General features: G+C 35.4%; 1 protein-coding gene across 12 annotated transcripts in view; it reads left to right on the top strand.

Annotated features, from left to right (window-relative positions):
- HEATR5A (HEAT repeat containing 5A) overlaps window positions 1-15295 on the top strand; it is a 128324-nt gene that overhangs the window by 2353 nt on the left and 110676 nt on the right. For 8 of the 12 annotated variants that reach the window (XM_048852589.2, XM_075129748.1, XM_048852597.2 and 5 more), the window contains exons 2-7: window positions 3437-3644; window positions 7799-8031; window positions 10608-10819; window positions 13465-13573; window positions 14132-14281; window positions 14857-15028. In XM_048852589.2, the coding sequence (XP_048708546.1) occupies window positions 7906-8031; window positions 10608-10819; window positions 13465-13573; window positions 14132-14281; window positions 14857-15028 (769 nt within the window). In that variant the 5' untranslated portion in view covers window positions 3437-3644; window positions 7799-7905. Of the gene's footprint in view, window positions 1-1108; window positions 1125-3436; window positions 3645-7798; window positions 8032-10607; window positions 10820-13464; window positions 13574-14131; window positions 14282-14856; window positions 15029-15295 lie in introns of those variants that run through there. The other 4 variants (XM_048852593.2, XM_048852594.2, XM_048852595.2 and 1 more) reach the window with 2 other exon arrangements.

Below are 15295 nucleotides of genomic sequence, written 5' to 3'. Positions count from 1 at the left end.
TATCCAAGTCTTAAGTAAATAACTGTTTTGTTTTTAAATATTGGGGAGGGATAGCTCAGTGGTTTGAGCATTGGCCTGCTAAACCCAGGATTGTGAGTTCAATCCTTGAGGGGGCCATTTGGGATCAGGGCAAAAATTGGGGATTGGTCCTGCTTTGAGCAGGGGGTTGGACTAGATGACCTTCTGAGGTCCCTTCCAACCCTGATATTCTATGATTCTATGATTTCTTTAAATTTGGTTGGATTTTATTTTTATTGGGGGATAAAATGCTTTTGGTTATTTAGATCTTTTAAGTTGTAAATGCTGAACCTATGGCAAAAATTGTTTTGCCATTTTCATAAAGATAGATATAAACAATCAGGACATATGTCTGTCTTGTGATTTGTCATGTTTAAGTATTTATAATGAACTGTATTTAATCAGAAATAAGTTGTGTAGAAATGCTGGATTGTTCCAGTTTTTAATTTATTAATTGATAGTTCTCTTTCTTTTCTTTAAGAATTGTGTTAATTCATTGCTACGATGTTAAGTCTAGAGATATTTTGTATCCTAAATTAAATATTTGCTTTAGGGCCAATAAAATATTTGGATAATTAGCTAGTTTATGTGGCCATTGTGCCAACATTTCAAATCTGTGTACAGCTATATCTGCTTTGAGCTGTTCTAGAATCTTCTTTACGAAGCAGTTATTTTCAATTTCTAGAGAATCAAGTGATGCGTAGTATTGACTAGAGTCCTGATCTTGCATTGTGATGTGATAGGACAGGCCCCTGCAGAGTCCCATTGATAGCATTTGTGAGGAGTCCCATTGCTGGACAGTATATTATGTTTTTCAATCTTTTTGATACCAGGGACCAGCTTGCTGCCTTCCTAAACTGTGTCAGGGAAATCTCAGGGACCGTGTCTGCTCCACACACCGGTTGTTGAGAAACAATCATATCCCAATACAGTTGGAGCCTAGAATACAGCACCTTTAACTTAGAGGTGTGAAGTCCTGAATGATTTTGGTAGAAGTAAATATGGTATTTGAGAATCTTAGGTCCTGATCCTGCAAACAGTTCTATGTGTGTTTAACTTCATGCATGTGACTATAGTACTACTCATGCATCAAATCAAGCATGTGTGTAAGTATTTGCAACATCAGAGCCTTTTTGAGGTCTTATGGGGTATATACTCAGTAACACAAAGCATAAAAGAATTAATTTTTTCAGTATATGGTGCCTCTGATCTGTTTTGAAATGTTCAGAATCCATATAGGTGACTTTTTCTTTAAAATTGATTTCATACTGTTGTTTTGATTTTTCTACTGATGCTGAAATACTCAAAATATTAACCTTTACTAAACATTTTATTTCATTTCTTATATTTGTTTGATTGAGTGGAAGCATACATTAAATTCACCCATTTAGCTATTGAATGAGAGAGCAAGAATGAATCACAAAGCTCTGAAAACAGACCATACTTGGACAGGCCAATGCATATCCAGCCATAGCAGCAGCAGTCTGTAATTACATTTTGTGGTTCTGTGCAGTGAGAATTTTAAGGTTTTGTCTACAGAGAAAAGGCACAGCATTGCTGGTTAGAAAGCATAATGCTGAGGACATTGACACCTCCCACGTGATATTAAGGAAAGAGAAGTCAGTGGGATAAAAACTAAATATTTAGAGCTTTCCTTGCAGTCATTCTTTATTTATTTTTGCTTTACCTTATTGCTGGTGTTTAATCAGATTTTTTTGTCTTGGATGCTTTTTCTGTACATAGGTGGGTAATTGTTGTCATACCATTTTGAGCAATCTGAGTTTGCTTTGACTTTGTTTAGACTCATCAAAAATGTGTATAGCATTGGGATATGTCTGTTTAAATGCAGTGTTGTCCATGTTTAAATTTCAATTGTTTTAGCAGCTAGGATGTTGTATTTGTCATTTAAATCAGCAAGATCTACTTCTTATTGATGTGTTAGAATTCTATCCTTTGTTAAATATTTAAACTGGTTGAATCCTATTTATATTATATTATGTCACACTCTTGGCTACCTAAGGATGCAGTCCTGCATTCCTTGTGCAATCTAATCCCCCTTTGAAGTCTGCAGGAGTTTGGTATTTGCGGAGAGGGCAGGATTGGACTCTGAATCTGTTTGGATTTTGGTCTGGTAGATAATGTTTGAGACTAAAATCAGAATACATGCTTTGATGTATTTAGTTAAAAAATTTGGGACAGCATCTGCTGTCAGTTAACAGTCATACAACCTCAATGAAATTGTCCTGTTAGCACATATTTTGACCTATAAGATGAGTATAAACACACTCCACCCAATTTTTATTTTGATGAAAAAGGTTGAGAAGTCACATAGAAGCAGTGTTTCTGTTTTGAAGACTTTATAGATAAGTATCTTTAAGTGCTTAAATTAGGTTTGAGCATTGATTGTCTTGTCATGCAGTTGGCTAAGAAGTAACGATCACCCTATTAAACTTTTACAACAACCCTGCAGGAATAAAATTGATTAGAACTGTTAATGATCACAGACTAAACTCCTGAGGTCGGAAGACCCAATATATTGGTTACATTTCTTAGATTAGTGTTAGAGAACCTAAAGCTTTAAGAAGAAAAATGTTACTGCAAACTAGTTAAAATATTTCTACTTTGGACTTCCCAAGACCTTGCACTGGTGAACAGATACTTGCTATTAGATAATTTGAGTGGCGTTTTGATTTTGGCAGGTTGTTGTGGTTGTTTGTTTTGTTTTTGGTAGCCTGGCTAGGTTGATTTTGATTGTCTAGCTTACAAAATATATGATTAGTTTCGGGTTAGCATCCATTTTTTGTTATGGCTGGAATGTGGGGTAGGCATGTAGGGGAGAGTCCATCAGTTTATTGATTGAATATTTATTTTTATACCAAATTTATTGCATACATGTTTCAGAACTTAATGTTCAATATTATTTGTCTGAAAATAATGTGTAGGGTAATATTTATTATGAGTAAGTTACTGCAGCTTTTATGCTTTGCTTTGAATTTTCACTACTAAGGAGAGGCAGTTGATAATGATTTACTAGATCTTTATCTGAATGTAGTATCTAGGCACCCAAATCTTACTTGAATATGAAGAGTCATTACTGTCAACTTCGCAGAGAAAGGCAGCAATGAGTGATCAAATGTTTTTTATTCATAAATAGAAAACCTTCAGGTCTGAAAGGAAATTTGTAAACACTGTAAAATAATCACTGTCTATTAGTTCCCATTATTAATCAGTGATCACTCTTGGAATAGTGGACCATGATTAAAATCTCAATATTTGAGTATGGGAGGTTGGTAGGGATGTTTCATTTGTTTTGAGCAGAAAAAATAAAAACTATCTGTGGAAAAAAATCATAAAATTGCCATTGTTGCTTAGTAATTGAAAATTGCAGTTCATTAATGTCAATATCCTTGTTACACAGTCACATCTGGAGGAAGACAGTAATCAGTGGTAAATCTGGAGTGCTTGTTTCGGCAAGGATGTGTTTACAGCACAAGTGGGTTTTCCACCACAGATGAAAGTCCAAAGCTGAGACTCATTATCTGCCCTATCTTGAATTTTACCTTGTCTGTGGCTTTGTCTAACCCTGGAACGAATAATATTCAGATGTTCTTGTTCAGTTGCTAAAGGTAACTTCTCCAAATGTCTCTGACCCTGGTTTACCAATTCTTTTTTCTTTTGATATAAACAAGTAATGTATTTCACTTTGCTGATGTAAGATGTCGGGTTCTGGAATCTGAACTATTGTTGATTTTTTTTTGGTGTTTTGATGCTGTAAACTCTGCACACTGAAATAATTGTGGAATTTATAAATCTGGTGCCCATTCACTAGGAACTTTTCTTCTGGGAATATGTTCTGACTCAGCCTTGCAAAATTCTATGTGCCAAGTTGACAAACAAAATGTCTTTCCATTAACATCTTTGCTATGGTAATGAATGGTGGGTGGGTATATTTTCTGCCTTGGTTAGTAAATCTTCATGACTCTGCAAGGATGTTATAACTATAAAACGAACTTGAAAGCTCATGGTAGAGAGAGCGTATTTAGAATGACGCTGTGATCTAAAGCTGTTTGGGAGATATATTTTGTGAGTTTTTGTTTTGTTTTTTAGCAACATTTTCTGATTGGATCTCCTGCTGACTTGATGTATTATTTATTTTTTTTAACTAATTACTAAAGATTCTTGTTTAGGATACCACAACTTTGAAATAGCGTATCCTTAAAAGTGATATTTTAAAGAACACTTTTGTATTAAAAACAACTTAAGGAACCCCATTGACCTGAAGAGTTGAAAGGCTGTCTGCATGAATCCAGTTGCAAACCCAGGCCCTAAGTTGATAAATGTACATGGTTATTTAGGAGCAAATACAAGAGGACAGTAGACCTAACTAGTTAGGGGGACTCAGTTATTCTGTCTTTATTTACAGAATAACCAGCTTTTTTCCTTTGGCCTGCATGTGCCTTTTTTGTTTGAAGAATAAATATGCTTTCAAAGTGAATTGCATATGTAGCTTGTTTCATTTAATAAAATCTTCATTTTTCTTTTCTCAGTGGGTTTTTCCCAAAATTTTTAAATTCCAGGTTGAGCAAAATCACAACCTTGATATTCCCCCAACCTTAAGGAAATGCCATAAAAGTATATCTGTGTCATATGTGGACACACACTTGTATCCTTATATTATACGCTCTATGGGGTTGAGGTGTTTCTTCGTACATTTGGAAAGTGGGCTAGCACTTTTGAGCATGACTACAATAAAAATAATTAATAATATTAGGATCCAACTTTTCCTTACACCATATGTTGACATCCCACTGTGGAATGTCATTGCCCCATCCCTGATTTTTGTATCCATGCTCCTTTCTGACTCTAGCACCAGCATGTTGCAATAGACATTACATTTCTTCACTACTCTCCTTGCTTGGAAAGCCGTAGATCAGTACCCTCTTCTGATTTCTTTTTCATGTTAGTGGAGTTTCCAGAGGCTGTAAAGGTTCAGAATAAGTGATAGGTTGTGGCAGGCACACTAGAGGTGTCTGTAGGAAGGGTGTCGTAGATACACTAAGGTGAGGGGAACCTGCTCATAAATTCAGCCAAAATAAAGTCTTGGAAGGCTCACAGGATGTATTGTTTTGGAAGCTTTGATTACGAAAGGAAAGCATTGGTGTCTAAAAAAATGTGAAAAGTCTCCTACCATCTTGGGTTTAAAACAGTATTCATTCATTCCAGTGTTAGAATTATCCTTGGGATAGCAGGAGTCTGGAAAGATCCACTCATCCTGATCTTTTGCGTCAAAGTCCACTATATTCTTCACAGATGCTTCAGAAACCTCTTAGTCATCTTTGCTAGTACCCTCTTTGTTGACTCATACGTCAGTTCCTCTTTGCTTTTATCATTAGCACATTAAACCAGTTTGAAGATTTTGAAATAATCATATGAATTTGTAATACTTTTTATATGTAGATGCGTATTTCCTTGTGTATGGGTTTATTTTTGCAAGTCCCGTGAAGAAATCAAAGAGCATATCCTTCTAGAATCATAGCCAGGATATTACTTTAGCTGTGGTCTCCCCCCCCTCCCCTTTTTTGTGGGAGTTAAAAACAATTGAAAAGTTGAATATAACATAAACAGAGAAAAGAGATTGTGTCATAAACTACTGTAGTGAAATTTATTAAATTTTAGGTGGAATACAAAGAAAATAATGTGCAGACCATTTGAATGTTTTATGCAGGAGCTGTTCAGTGTTGTGATTTTTGGTAGGTGCTCTGAGATAGAAACCAGAAGTAACAGTCAGAACTTCTGAAGTTAGGTTTTTGTTGTTGTATTCCATGAGTAGAGCAGTATTTCTTGGTCTTCATGTGCTCTGGGTTTCATATTTTATTGCTGAGTAGTAGGGTTCTTGATATCCTTCATCCAAGCTGACTCGAAGGGGGAGAGACTGGATTTCCATTGCAGAGTGACGTTGCATTTGATAAGAAGTCCCAGGTAGAAGAATCTATTTTTTATTCCTTTGAAGAGATTTTTTTTCAAAATACATTTTATTAATATATTGTTTAATATATGAAAATAAGCTACCCTTTAGCTTAACTATTTTTTTGTATTTTTACAATTTTTTTATACATGGGAATCTTCTTTGACCATTTTGGGATGCCAGATTTTGCAAAGCAAAGGACGCTAGAAATTTGAATTTGAGATCTTTTTGGTTAGCAAAAAACTGCAGCTTGTAATCATCTTTTAAGATGACTTGGAATTGACTGTGGTAGGTGATTTACAAAAGCAGAGCTAGAAACATGCACTGGATGAGAATTAAGGAGATTGTACAAAGACTGTGCGTAGTATTTCCACACTGTAACAAAGAAGAAACTTTGCCCAAATATGGAATGAAAAGTTTAATCCTCTAGCTCATGTAGGTTAGAGAAAAATGTAAAGTGGATAAAATTAATTTATATGAATACTCTACTTACAGAGTAAGAATGCTAGCAAGCTGTGAAAGTACATGTAAATAAGCAATTTATATATATATATATAATTAGCCACTTAAATATTTATTTTGGCTGTGAGTTTCTAGTGTAGTACATTGTCAAGCTGCCTGGTATTTCAGGTATATTTCAAATAATAAATTATATATGACTAATTTCCTTAGGGAGTAAGAGGTGGGCAGAATGTGTTTGAGGGTAATAAAGATAACCTGCTGCTGTGCATATGACAAGCTGAGCACTAAATTATTTAGCATTCCTTTGTGCTACCCATTTGCTGCTTGATATATCATTTTACAGTACAGTATTGCTGCTGCATAGAAAGAAATGCATGTTCAGCAGTCTTAATGACCTCTGGAAAGGATCATTTGTTTTGGAGTTTAAGATATGACACTAGCATTTTACTGCAGGCTCAAAGAATATTTTTGTTTGCGATAGATACAAAATTTCTTACCAAATCCTATATTTTTGCTTATAAAACCTATGTGACATTCCTGTAGGATAACAAATACATATTTAGAATTGTTTTTTATTAAATTTGTTTTTAATTATGTTTGGAGGGTGTTAGACCCAAAATGTAGTTTTTGAAGGACTGGTGCAGCAAAGAATCTGGATGCAAGTTGTATTGAATTCATTTCTTATTAATTAACTTGTAAAAATAAATTGTCATATTAGTTAACAGGAATTTTTTTAAAAAAGACCATCTCAGAAGTTTCTTTAAGAATAAAATTAAGTCCCTATATATTATGGATAGATATATGAGTAGAGTAATGCACCAGGCCTTTATGTGAAATGGGGTTTATATCTAGCCAGGGCATAAATTAACATGAGCTTTAATCTCTATTTTTATCCCATGATTTTTAGAGCCCGATCAGTGAACTTTACTATAGATTACAAAATTTGTCACAATTGGGCTTGAATGACCATCATTTTTCAGCAGATGCTCAACAAGGTACCGGAATTTCAAAAGAGACTTGTCGGTGAACTGATAGCTTTGTGAGCAAGCTTACCTGGCACATTCTGTACTATATCTGTCTTTAATCAGCATGTTATATTAGGTTTCACAGTAGCAGCCGTGTTAGTCTGTATCTGCAAAAAGAACGGGAGTACTTGTGGCACCTTAGAGACTAACCAATTTATTTGAGTACTATCAGTCTGTCAATTCCATGAGCATAAATATCAACAAGTGCAGCCAAATAAAATATTTAATACTATGTGTGTCCATGTGCATTGGTTACTCTTTTACTCTGAAAATTAGTGTTAATATCAGTAAGCTAAGATTGAAATGTGGTATGATTTCTCTTTTTTAGGAGTTCAGTCTTCTGATTCAGTCACTCGAGTTTGATGAGGCGAACCCTGATTAGCTACAGCTCTGAGTGTCTTAATCTGTAGTCTTTGAGGAGAGAGATTTCAAGGAATGGAGCTGGCTCACAGCTTACTGCTTAATGAAGAGGCATATAACCAGCTTGGTGAATTTCAGAAGGCAGAGTTCATTTTTGAATGGTTGAGATTTTTGGAAAAACTTTTACCAGTGACTAGCAGGGTAAGTATAATATAATTGGAAAGAAATAATATTCCTCAGAGAGAACTATTTTTCTCCATATCCCATACTCCTTATACTAGGTGTTCTATAGGTAGGGTTAATTTTAAAGATCTACTTGGATGATAATATTTTAGATCTTCTACGTGATGTTCTTACTGAACTTCAAGCAAACAAAACATTTTAAAACATTGCAGAGAATTTATGTTCTCTTCCAGTAAAACAGCTCTTTGAATCTGGTGGAAAAAAATATTTCACAAGATTTCATATTTTACAGGTTTAAATGATCAGCCTTTTTGTATTCTTTGTATTTCTGTATATCTGTACTGTTGTGGTTTTTTTTAATCAAAACAGTGTGAGAGCTGCTGCTTTTCTGTTTTATCTCCTGTATATACACAGAAAAAAAGTTGAATTAAAAGTCTGTTTAGTGGCCACGTGATAGAATAAATATTACTGCTGCTACTGTTTAGGCAGTAGATCAGTGGTGGTAACCCTTGAGCTGGAGAGCCTCTTCATCAATAAAAGTAGTTGGAGAAATAACTACAATATGATGTTGTGATTGTTGCTTCATGTCCTTGCAGGAGAATGTCAGCATATCATGGCATAATTATTTTGTGGCTCTCTGTAGCTCCATCTGACATATTTCCTCTCTGGCTCCCTTTTTCTTATTGAATGATGGAAGAGTTCGGGTGGGATCCTGCCAACTCTGGCTGCTAGACTTGTCTTGTGTGTGTTCGGTGAGATGGCAATGCCCGTATGATATATACTTTGTTTGCTCTGTCTAAGATTAGACTAAAGATCTCTGACAGAAACATAGAACATATGGGCTGGATGAATGCACTACAAGGTGGGTAGAAAGCTGGCTAGATTGTCGGGCTCAACGGGTAGTGATCAATGGCTCCATATCTAGTTGGCAGCCGGTATCAAGTGGAGTACCCCAAGGGTCAGTCCTGGGGCCGGTTTTGTTCAATATCTTCATAAATGATCTGGAGGATGGTGTGGATTGCACTCTCAGCAAATTTGCGGATGATACTAAACTGGGAGGAGTGGTAGATACACTGGAGGGGAGGGATAGGATACAGAAAGACCTAGACAAATTGGAGGATTGGGCCAAAAGAAATCTGATGAGGTTCAATAAGGATAAGTGCAGGGTCCTGCACTTAGGACGGAAGAACCCAATGCACAGCTACAGACTAGGGACCGAATGGCTAGGCAGCAGTTCTGCGGAAAAGGACCTAGGGGTGACAGTGGACGAGAAGCTGGATATGAGTCAACAGTGTGCCCTTGTTGCCAAGAAGGCCAATGGCATTTTGGGATGTATAAGTAGGGGCATAGCGAGCAGATCGAGGGACGTGATCGTTCCCCTCTATTCGACATTGGTGAGGCCTCATCTGGAGTACTGTGTCCAGTTTTGGGCCCCACACTTCAAGAAGGATGTGGATAAATTGGAGAGAGTCCAGCGAAGGGCAACAAAAATGATTAGGGGACTGGAACACATGAGTTATGAGGAGAGGCTGAGGGAGCTGTGATTGTTTAGCCTGCAGAAGAGAAGAATGAGGGGGGATTTGATAGCTGCTTTCAACTACCTAAAAGGGGGTTCCAAAGAGGATGGCTCTAGACTGTTCTCAATTGTAGCAGATGACAGAACGAGGAGTAATGGTCTCAAGTTGCAGTGGGGGAGGTTTAGATTGGATATTAGGAAAAACTTTTTCACTAAGAGGGTGGTGAAACACTGGAATGCGTTACCTAGGGAGGTGGTAGAATCTCCTTCCTTAGAGGTTTTTAAGGTCAGGCTTGACAAAGCCCTGGCTGGGATGATTTAACTGGGAATTGGTCCTGCTTTGAGCAGGGGGTTGGACTAGATGACCTTCTGGGGTCCCTTCCAACCCTGATATTCTATGATTCTATGAACTTTGAGAGCTTTGTGCAGGGTCCCAAATGCGGCATGTGGCTCCAAAGCCAAAGGGTATACATCGCTGATCTAGCTTACTAGTAAATTGATCTAGATAGTAGTCACTTAGGAACTTGGGTAACTATGTTGGAAAATTGTAAAGTGTTATGATAGTTGCTAATTACCATTTCTTACTCTTTTAAAGAGAATACACAAATTGATATTTCCTTTAACCTCAACACTGTAGTCTAATAGAGGAAAATATTTTCACTAAATTCTGATATTTTTAATAACTCTTAATGTTTTTTCCCAGTGTACATTTTCAATAGTTGTTTTTCTGGAAAGGTGCACTGTTTGTGTGTTCTCTTATGAATTATCTTATCTTTTTAAAGAGAGATGGTGAATGACACACACAACCAATAAGAAGAAATTACAGTTTTGTGTCAGAAGGATTCAGCTGCTCTGATGCTGTTGAAAATATTCCTGGGAATAATACTAGAGAAAAGTGTAGATGTAAGATTCTATAACTGGCTCACATATTTCAGACTGTCTTCCATTTAGTCGAAAAGCTGGGTAAAAAAATTGACTTTATACATTGAGAATGTCAAACTAGTTGAAACAAAGCAATCTGGGGAGAAGTTAAAGATAATCATGCTTTAGTTTAACTGGTTACTAACTTTATTTCCAGGCTGACGTAAGGGAAAAACAGAAGAAACTGGCTGAACAACTAATATCTCTGTTAAATAGTTCACCAGGCCCTCCTACCAGAAGGCTCATAGCCAAGAACCTAGCTATACTTTATAGTATTGGAGACGCTTTCTCTGTTTACCAGACAGTTGACAAATGCAATGAACTCATTCGGAGCAAAGATGATTCACCAAGTTATCTACCCACAAAACTGTAAGTAAAAATCCCCCCAAACCTAGTAATAAGAATAACTGTCTTTTTATATCACATCATGCTAACCTTCAAAGACTTCTGAGCATTAAAAATCAAGACTAAACTAACATGAACACTGAAAGCAAATTCAGATTACACTCCTGCATATCAGAAGCACAGCAATTTTATTTTTGATGTTTCATATGCTTCCTTTAGGATAGAATAGTGAATGATTTAGTTATTTTGTGATATAAAATATATAAAAGTTATATAAAATCCTCATTTCATTTTGTAACTTTTGATGTGCCACTTCAGTGTGATTTCTATCTTTGCCATTTTTGGATAAAAATCTCAGCTCTACTTTCTACATACAGTAGAAAGATCAGTAGTTCACTTTCTACTGACATCTCCAGGTACAAGATTTGGGGAGGAATTTGAGATGAAAGTCTTAAAACATACTGAAATGGAGGGGAAGTTACATTAAAGGGACAAAAAACAGCACAGAATGAGAAGAAAATACCTATTAAGCATTCTAAATACTGTAGATTATATACTGTAAATTTGCTTGCAGTATAACAGTTTAAGAAAGATTTTCACAATGAGATTGTCATGAGAAGTTGGTACTGTCTGGACTTAAGAGTATCAAATATAGAAAATAAAAGCCTGCAATTATGGGAGGGAAGCAGCCCTACCCTGGAGGCAGGCAAAGGAGCTTCATATACCCTGTACTCATGGCTCTTCTGGGTTGCAGCACTTGTGCACAGGTGGAGCTAGTATTTTTATTGCATATATTTGTATTCCATTTAGAAATTCTGCTAATAACAGTGAATTAGTAGGCAACACATTGCTAGAAACTTTTGATTCCTAGGGCCCATTTACATAACCTGTATTTATGTGAGTGATAGGGTAGTAAAATTACTTGTGTGAGTAAATATTGCAAATGGTGTCATTAAATTAAGACAGGTTTCAGAGTAGCAGCCATGTTAGTCTTATGCTCAAATAAATTGGTTAGTCTCTAAGGTGCCACAATTAAATTAAGACTTAGTTCTTAGGGAAATTTTTGTTAACTTCGTCCCTACAATTAAAATTTGAAGGGTATAGGTTTGTTCTTTCTTGACATTAGACTAATTAGAATAGTTTTTTCTTGCATCTGTCAAACAAGCATTCATACAGGACGACGTTACCACTGTACTTTTCATGCCCAGCCAAATCATGGACAAAATTTAAATCTAATCTGTCAGTCTGTAAATTGCTGTAATAAGTCAATCAAGCAATAATGAAGTGGCCTTTGAAGAAAGTGGAATCTTTTTGATGAGAAATGGGAATTTTTCATAATGTATTTTTGTCATTAGGGAATGACTGTTAATCTTAGTTTAAATGAAGAAAAGGAGTACTTGTGGCACCTTACAGACTAACCAATTTATTTGAGCATAAGCTTTCGTGAGCTACAGCTCACTTCAGCGGATGCATACTGTGGAAAGTGTAGAAGATCTTTTTATACACACAAAGCATAAAGCATTGTGTGTATAAAAAGATCTTCTACACTTTCCACAGTATGCATCCGATGAAGTGAGCTGTAGCTCACGAAAGCTTATGCTCAAATAAATTGGTTAGTCTGTAAGGTGCCACAAGTACTCCTTTTCTTTTTGCAAATACAGACTAACACGGCTGTTACTCTGAAACCTTAGTTTAAATGAGTTATTCTGAGAACGTTTTAACTCCCATATTGTAGAACTTTGGGTTTCCCAATTTAATGGAAATATAATATTAGTTTAATGGATATTTTGGAGAATGTGCAATATTAATACATATTCAGTAGGGCTGGTTGAATAGCAAGACAAATGTGTAAAATATACTGTTTGATTAATTTTGCTGATATTCATCAAAATTATTTGACCAATTATAAACCAGTCAATACCCCAAAAAAGTTTTCATTAAAAAATCATTGTAAGGAAAAACCCACTACTTACTGAAGAATATATTTTTTTGCTTTGTGTGTATATAATAAGATCTTCTACACTTTCCACAGTATGCATCCGATGAAGTGAGCTGTAGCTCACAAAAGCTTATGCTCAAATAAATTGGTTAGTCTCTAAGGTGCCACAAGTACTCCTTTTCTTTTTGCGAATACAGACTAACACGGCTGTTACTCTGAAATCATTTTTTGAGTACTGTTTGTCTAGTCCTAATACTCAGCAAAAGTAAACACTGTTAAGTGCTAACTGCAGTGCTTGAAAGTATGCAGTATATCAAGTCCGCTTATCACTTATTTCCCCCTGAAATAAACTAATTTTGGAGCGTTTTTTTTTTTGGAGGGGGAAGTTGTTCATATTTTCATTTGTTTCTTTCAGTTCCCTCATCAAATACTTGAATAGGTTAGTACTTTGAATTCTGGTACTTGAGTATTTAATACCTTTGGTGCAGGTGTGTACCACACTTTTCAAAGACCCATTTTTTCTCTGATGAATTTCAGTAATTCATTTGTATTACAGGACATTTCTGGGAAGTTGTAACACCCAGTTGATTTTTTTTTTTTATTGTTAAAATTTTTTAGACTTGAATTTAAAAAAAAAAAAATTGAAATAGATCAGCTGATTACTTCAATCCCTCAGCCTCTCCTCTGTTGTTGCATTCATCTTCACAAGTTTGGATCTGCTTTGTTTTAGTGCTGCAGTGGTATGCTTGGGATATTTGTACAAAAAACTGGGGAGAATCTTGGGAAACAGCTTTACTGATACTGTTGGAAATGTGCTTAAAGCAGTGAAGAATGCAGAGGTAAGGAACCACAAGTTTAAAAGATGTTTGCAGATAAAATTAATAGGCTGTGATGACTCTTAGTAGTGTGAAGAACAATGGGACAAGGTGAATGGTATAAAAAAATCACAGAGTTGCTGTAGGTCATGCCATATAGAAGCACCATCTGCAAATCCAAAAGAATTGTTAGAGAATTTATCTGTAATAATATCAATTGAGAAGGATGAATCACAATTATTGATAGTCCCCTTCATGAATGATCTTGATAAAATACAGTTTTGTATCGTTCATAAAACAGCTACTCAATTACACTTTTTATTTCAAAGCTCAGTTCATAAAACTATCTTGAATTTTAATATGTATGTTAATCATTTCCAGTAGAACTTAGAAGAATAGGTCTTTTCTTTTGGTTACAAAGGGGTAACAAATTACCTGCGTTAACTCACCTTATCATGAATAGAGCTCTAAAAATAAAAGTTCCGATATATTGCAAACATGTTTAAATAATCTTCATTTTCTTTTTTAGCGTTGTTAGTGTTGCAAAATAATATTTACATTTTCTTCCTTTTGTTTTATCAGTCTCAAGGTCGCTATGAGATCATGCTTAGTTTGCAAAATATATTGAATGGCTTAGGAGCTGCTGCTACCCCATGTCACAGAGATATTTACAAAGCTGCACGATCGTGCTTAACAGATCGCTCTATGGCAGTTCGCTGTGCTGCTGCTAAGGTAAAGTGGCCCATTAACTAACTGTTTTTAGTAATTAATCTTCTTAAATATATCTGTTTTAAATAGATGATAAAGAAAAATTAATTTTGCTGCCTAAAAACACAGAAAAGGTTTGCTTATAATACGCATAATTTTTAATTGCTAAAATGTAAATCTATTCTAAAAATGTGTTCCTAGCAAACAAAAAAAATGCTCCCCAAAAAGTAACTCTGGAATTTTAGCACCTAGCAACAATATTGGCGCCTAGTTTTGTTTTCTGTGTATCTGAAGTTATGCCAGGTAGGGTTATTACTTCCAAATGTGATTTAAGATGTTATCATATGTCTCCCAGAAATTGTTAAACTAAGAACAATGAGTAAGTTTAGATTACTTGCATTATCAGACATTGTCCTGGCAGTAAATATTCAGATCCCTTTAATGTCAAGAACTGTACATATTTTTATGAAATCCTCTTATCTTCTATGTGTTATCTTGCAAGCTAAAATGTGTATCAAATGCCTAAATGCTTTTACACAATATCAGAATATATATGGTGAATATATTTTTCTCTCCCCACTCCTCCCCTTTTTGTCTAGTGTCTTCTTGAACTTCAGAAGGAGGCAGTTTTTATGTGGAGCACAGATCTGGATAGCGTTGCAACCCTATGTTTTAAATCATTTGATGGTTCCAATTACGATGTGCGGATAGCAGTTTCAAAGCTTTTAGGCACAGTGTTGGCTAGAGCTGTGACATGTAAACAGGCAACAGGTAAAGCAGATGTTTTGTTTTTCAGTAAGAATTTAGCAAACTTATCTTAGTTCTATAAGTCATATATAATCCATAAATAAAGGCTTAGATCAAAATGCAGACACCAGATACTTTGTTTAAACAAACTAATCATACCACTCTTTTGCTGCATTTTACAGCATTTTATAATGGTGATGTAGCCCTGTGTTTTTTAGTGATCATCTACTTTTGCATTAATACACCCCACATTTGGGGGAAAATTTACTTGGAAATACTATTTAGTTCCAT

The sequence above is a fragment of the Caretta caretta genome, chromosome 6 (assembly GCF_965140235.1).
Source record: "Caretta caretta isolate rCarCar2 chromosome 6, rCarCar1.hap1, whole genome shotgun sequence".
Classification (NCBI taxonomy): domain Eukaryota; kingdom Metazoa; phylum Chordata; order Testudines; family Cheloniidae; genus Caretta; species Caretta caretta.
Note: the sequence above shows the minus strand (reverse complement) of the source record. Positions and strands in the feature narration are given on the sequence as shown.